General features: G+C 54.1%; 1 protein-coding gene across 1 annotated transcript; it reads right to left on the bottom strand.

The window, feature by feature from the left end:
* Positions 1 to 1,171: 1,171 nt before the first annotated feature.
* On the bottom strand, positions 1,172 to 3,033 carry LOC119287706 (transcriptional regulator DEF1-like). The gene has a single exon (XM_037567301.1). It carries the CDS (start codon positions 2,945 to 2,947, stop codon positions 1,361 to 1,363), a length of 1,587 nt encoding a protein of 528 aa, XP_037423198.1. The 5' UTR covers positions 2,948 to 3,033; the 3' UTR covers positions 1,172 to 1,360.
* Positions 3,034 to 4,772: the final 1,739 nt, after the last annotated feature.

The following is a 4,772-nucleotide window of genomic DNA, read 5'->3' as shown; positions in this document are numbered from 1 at the left end:
TCAGTCTACACAGTCCATAGTATGGATCAAACGCTACATAGCAATCATTTCGCTCGAAATGAAAACCAAAGGAAACAACACTGGCAAAGCTATCACCGGACTTATTAGTCAGCGAAGAGCAGACAATTACACGTGTACTGTATTACAATCACCGGACAGGACAGATTAAATTGCACAAAACCGCCACTTTGAAGTTAAGGTTTGCGAAAAACAATATGCTACACTTTTGTTGCAAACAACACCACATCTTCTGTAATCATTTTGCAAAAACTACCGATCGGCAGTTTTGTCTCGGTTAAGCGTGTTTATGACAGATGGGCCTGCCAGTCAGGCTGATGTGGCACTGCTTAATTAACACCTCGCAGGTAACGGCGACGGTTCGTAACATTGTGATCTTGACAGGAGCCATGTGGGGTCCACCTGTCATTGAAAGAAAGAAAAATCCTGCCTTTAATTTTTGCTTGCCTTATCTTCATTGTAGTGAAACAGAGCTGAGGTGCACCTGCTTCGGCACCGACGAGCTCCGCATGCCGCCGGTGATGTCGCTCGAGAGCATCAGGAGGCAGAGCATGGCGTCCTCCTGCTCCTCCTCTAACGTGCCCAGCATTGGTTGTGGCGGCACGGGGGCTAGCCCCGCCACGCGGATCGGACTATGCCTCCGCTTGGGTGGCGCGGCCATCACAGCAACCGGCGGCTGCCTCCATCTCGTCGTGGGCCTCCGGCTACGCCTTGCCGAGCGAGCGGCCACACAAGAAACCACGGAGCTTCCTGGAGGAGGATCTGAGGCGGCGGGCGCGACCATTGGGGATCTGGGGGAGAGATGAAGGAGTAGAGGAGAGGCGGGCTCGACCTCCGGGCGGCACGGCGATGGCGGCCCCTGCCTCTGCCGGGGACAGGACGGGCTCCGCGCGGCAACGGCTACGGCGGCCTCTGCCCCAGCCGAGGGCAGAACGGGCGGCGGGCCTCTGCCCCGGCCTGCTTTGGTGGTGAAGATAAGGCGAGGAAAAAGTGTTTTTTAATGATAGGTGGACCCCACATGGCTCCACACAAGATCACAACGTTACGAACCGTCGCCGTTACCTGCAAGGTGTTAACAGGTGCCACGTCAGCCTGACTGGCGGGCCCATTTGTCATAAACACGCTTAACCGAGACAAAACCGCCCATCATTGGTTTTTGTAAAATGATTACAGAAGACGTGGTGTTGTTTGCAACAAAAGTGTAGCGTAGTGTTTTTCGCAAACCTCTCCTTCAAAATGGTGGTTTTGTGCCATTTGCTCGACAGGACATCATGGGTCCATGGACAGCTATATTATTGTATTGTATTGTACTACCTTGCCCGCTTGCCAAATAAGCAACACCTCATCTCTCGGCTCGCGAGCTTGCATCAGCACACCAGAGTTCACACTTCGCAGCCCGCACTTCCACGGTCGTCGCAACGGCAACAGCGAAAATCCGCGTTCCGCCATGGCGAGGAATCAAGTGTTGATGTTGTTGTGACGGTGGTAGTGCGGGGCTGCGGGCTGCGAGGTCTGCTGCTGATGCAAGCTTGCAGGCTGAGAGTCCGGGTGTTGCCGCCACAAACTCCGGCGCTACTGCGGCGATCGTACTGCGGACTGCGAGTTCTATTGCTGCTGCGACGGCTGACTCCCCCGACTGGAGCCTTTGCTGCTGATACTGCTGCGATGGTGACAGCCGTATGCTCGGGCATTGCAGCAAGTTCTGGTGCTCCTGTAACGGCGGTGTTGTGGACGGTGAGCTCCGTTGCTGCTGGGACGACAACTCCCTGGGCTGAAAGCTCTGGTTCTGTTGCGATGGTGCCAGCCGTAAGCTCGGGCGTTGCCGCAAGCTCTGCTGCTGCTGTAATGGTGGCATCGTGGACTGCGAGCTCCGTTGCTGCTGGGACGGCGATTCCTCGGACTGGAAGCTCTGCTTCTGCTGCAACGATGCCAGCTGTAAGCTCGGGCGTTGCGGCAAGCTTTGGTGCTCCTGCAACAGCGATGTCGCGGACTTCAAGCTCTGCTTCTGCTGCAACGATGGCAGCCGTAAGCTCGGGCGTTGCGGCAAGCTTTGGTGCTCCTGCAACAGCGACGTCGCAGATTTCAAGCTCTGCTTCTGCTGCAACGATGGCAGCCGTAAGCTCGGGCCTTGCGGCAAGCTTTGGTGCTCCTGCAACGGTGACATCGTAGACTGCGAGCTCTGCTTCTGCTGCAACGATGGCAGCCGTAAGCTCGGGCGTTGCGGCAAGCTTTGGTGCTCCTGCAACAGCGACGTCGTTGACTTCAAGCTCTGCTTCTGCTGCAACGATGGCAGCCGTAAGCTCGGGCGTTGCGGCAAGCTTTGGTGCTCCTGCAACAGCGACGTCGCAGACTGCGAGCTCTGCTTCTGCTGTGACGACCCCAGCAAGGACGGGAAGCTCTCCAGGTGCTGCGACAGTGACGTCGCGGACTGGAAATTCAGGTGTTGTTGCGACGACGTCGTCGCAAACTGCAAGCTCTGGTGGTGATGCTCCGGGGCAAGGGAGGTGGTTGCCGAGCCGGTCCCTGCGTTGGCGTGGCGGGCCCGAGCAGCGGACTGCTCCGCCAAGCAGACGATGTTGACCCAGTCGGCGATCCTGTCCTTGACCTCCTTGAACCTGGCGGCCGTCGGGCCGCTTGTCAGCAGCTTCATGAGCTCCGCGCCGAAGCCGCCCGGCTGCTGGGACTCGACAAGCTCAAGGGCTTCTTGGAGCACGTCCTTCAGCATCTCCAGCGGGGGCGTTCTCAGCCTCGCTGTGTAGCCGTTGGCGCTGCTGCTCGTGCTGGCCGTGGAGGAGTCGAGGAGGAGGATGTTGCCGATGATGCGCGCGCGGTTGGCGAGGTCAAGGCACCTCTCACTGTTCTCCCGGGCCGTCTCCGCCGCCTTCACTATCGCCTGCACCACCTTGACGATCGCGCTCACCACCTCCATGGTCGATCTCGATCGAGTGTCGATCGGCGTTGCTTGTGAGTTGTCGATGAGTGAAGAGGTGAAAGGAGGACGGCTTACCTACTGGACGAAGGCTTGAGTCGATTTGGGCGGCTTATAAAAGCTCACGATAACTTTGTTAATGATCAACTTGCGTTCAAAAAGGAACTCGAGGAAAGCTCGCGATAATTTTGTTTAATGATCAACTTGCGTTAAAAGAACTCCAGGAAAGCTCGCGTGCTCTTCTCTTCCCTACCCACGAACGCGTATACATCACCCACCATTGTGTCCGCATGAAGACTTGGGAAAACGCGGTTGCTAGACAAGAGTCGTGGCGAAGATAGGATAACTGGGTTAGGTAAGGACGCGTTGCATGCATGGTATTGGCCAGAGTGCCCTTTACGCCGTTCATTTTCAATGTCGTGTCGCGGGGCCTTTTAAGTTTTTTCGCGTCGTCCAGTCTGCCCGACGGCGCAAGGGTAAGGGCATCTCCAATGGTTGTAAGATAGGTGTTGGTAAATTTGCCACCTAGGACATGATGATGTGGCATGTATTAAATATGGAGAGAGAGCAAAGTTGTATGTAGATTCACTAACAACCTTTGCACAAGCTCCGAGGTGAAATAGAGAGCAATCACATTTATTATCTCACCATCTATTGGATAGCTTACATACAATCCATTGGAGTAGTTGTATGATAGCTTGTTGGCTAATGACATGGACATTTTACCAATAAGAGTAACATACAACCTGTTGGAGATGCCCTAACTGGGTCAAGTAAGGACGCGTTTCATGCATGGTATTGGCCAGAGCGCCCTTCACGCCGTCCATTTTCAATGCCGTGTCGCGGGGCCTTTTGAGTTTTTTCGCGCCGTCCAATCTGCCCAAGCGGCGCAAGGGTAACTGGGTCAAGTAAGGACGCGTTGCATGCATGATATTGGCCAGAGTGCCCTTCACGCCGTCCATTTTCAATGTCGTGTCGCGGGGCCTTCTGAGTTTTTTCACGTCGTCCAATCTGCCCGAATGGCGCACCCAGACGACTCGCCTCGGGGGGTCCATGACAAATGAACCACGTGCGTTGTTAGGGCCACCGTCATGTGAGGATTTCAACCACGACCGGGTGCGTCCTCGTGCGCCGGGCTGCACCTGCGTGTGTCGTCCATGTCGGCCGTTGGTCCTGCCATTCCATCCTGACACGGAGTGGGCTTCCCTGCACGAACACTGAGGAGCTTAGCCTACCAATAAGACGTATAACGTCGATAGCCCTGCCTGGTTCATACGGCAAAGGGCCAGCTGGCCAGGGCCACATCCGAACGCGGCCCGAAGGGCTGTTCGATCCTATTCTTCGAGACTGTCTATTCTACATCCAGATAAAATCTAATTCGCTTTCAGTCATATTTTTTAGCCAACCGAAGAATGACAAGTGTCACATGTCTCGTGTCCCCCTTTCCCCTGTTTTTTCTTTCTGCCCTGCAAATTGCTTCTTTACCGAAAAAGGGTTTCCCCCGCTTTGTATTCCAAAGCAAACCACCTTCTTTCTGTCCAACAAATCGCTTCTAAACACGACCACATACCAAACTATAAACGGGTACACACCCTAAACTATTGAAACCCATACAGAAAGCAGCTAAAAGAGTTAAAAGCTAACAAAAGGTGGACTAAGCTAACTACACGAGGATGAAAAGGACCAAAATTGATGACATGTAACCACACAGCTTAATAACACTCGGGAGCACTAAAATACTGAAAAATTACAGTTGTTGCTGTTGTGAATCAACTATACAAAGGGTGAAAATACCACTAATAATTACAATGTAAAAAACCACGGA

The sequence above is a fragment of the Triticum dicoccoides genome, chromosome 4A (genome assembly GCF_002162155.2).
Source record: "Triticum dicoccoides isolate Atlit2015 ecotype Zavitan chromosome 4A, WEW_v2.0, whole genome shotgun sequence".
Taxonomy (NCBI): domain Eukaryota; kingdom Viridiplantae; phylum Streptophyta; class Magnoliopsida; order Poales; family Poaceae; genus Triticum; species Triticum dicoccoides.
This window is presented reverse-complemented; position numbering and strand designations above follow the sequence as displayed.

Excerpts from the sequence above, each read along its gene's own strand:
- LOC119287706 (XM_037567301.1), bottom strand. The coding sequence starts at position 2,947 with ATGGAGGTGGTGAGCGCGATCGTCAAGGTGGTGCAGGCGATAGTGAAG.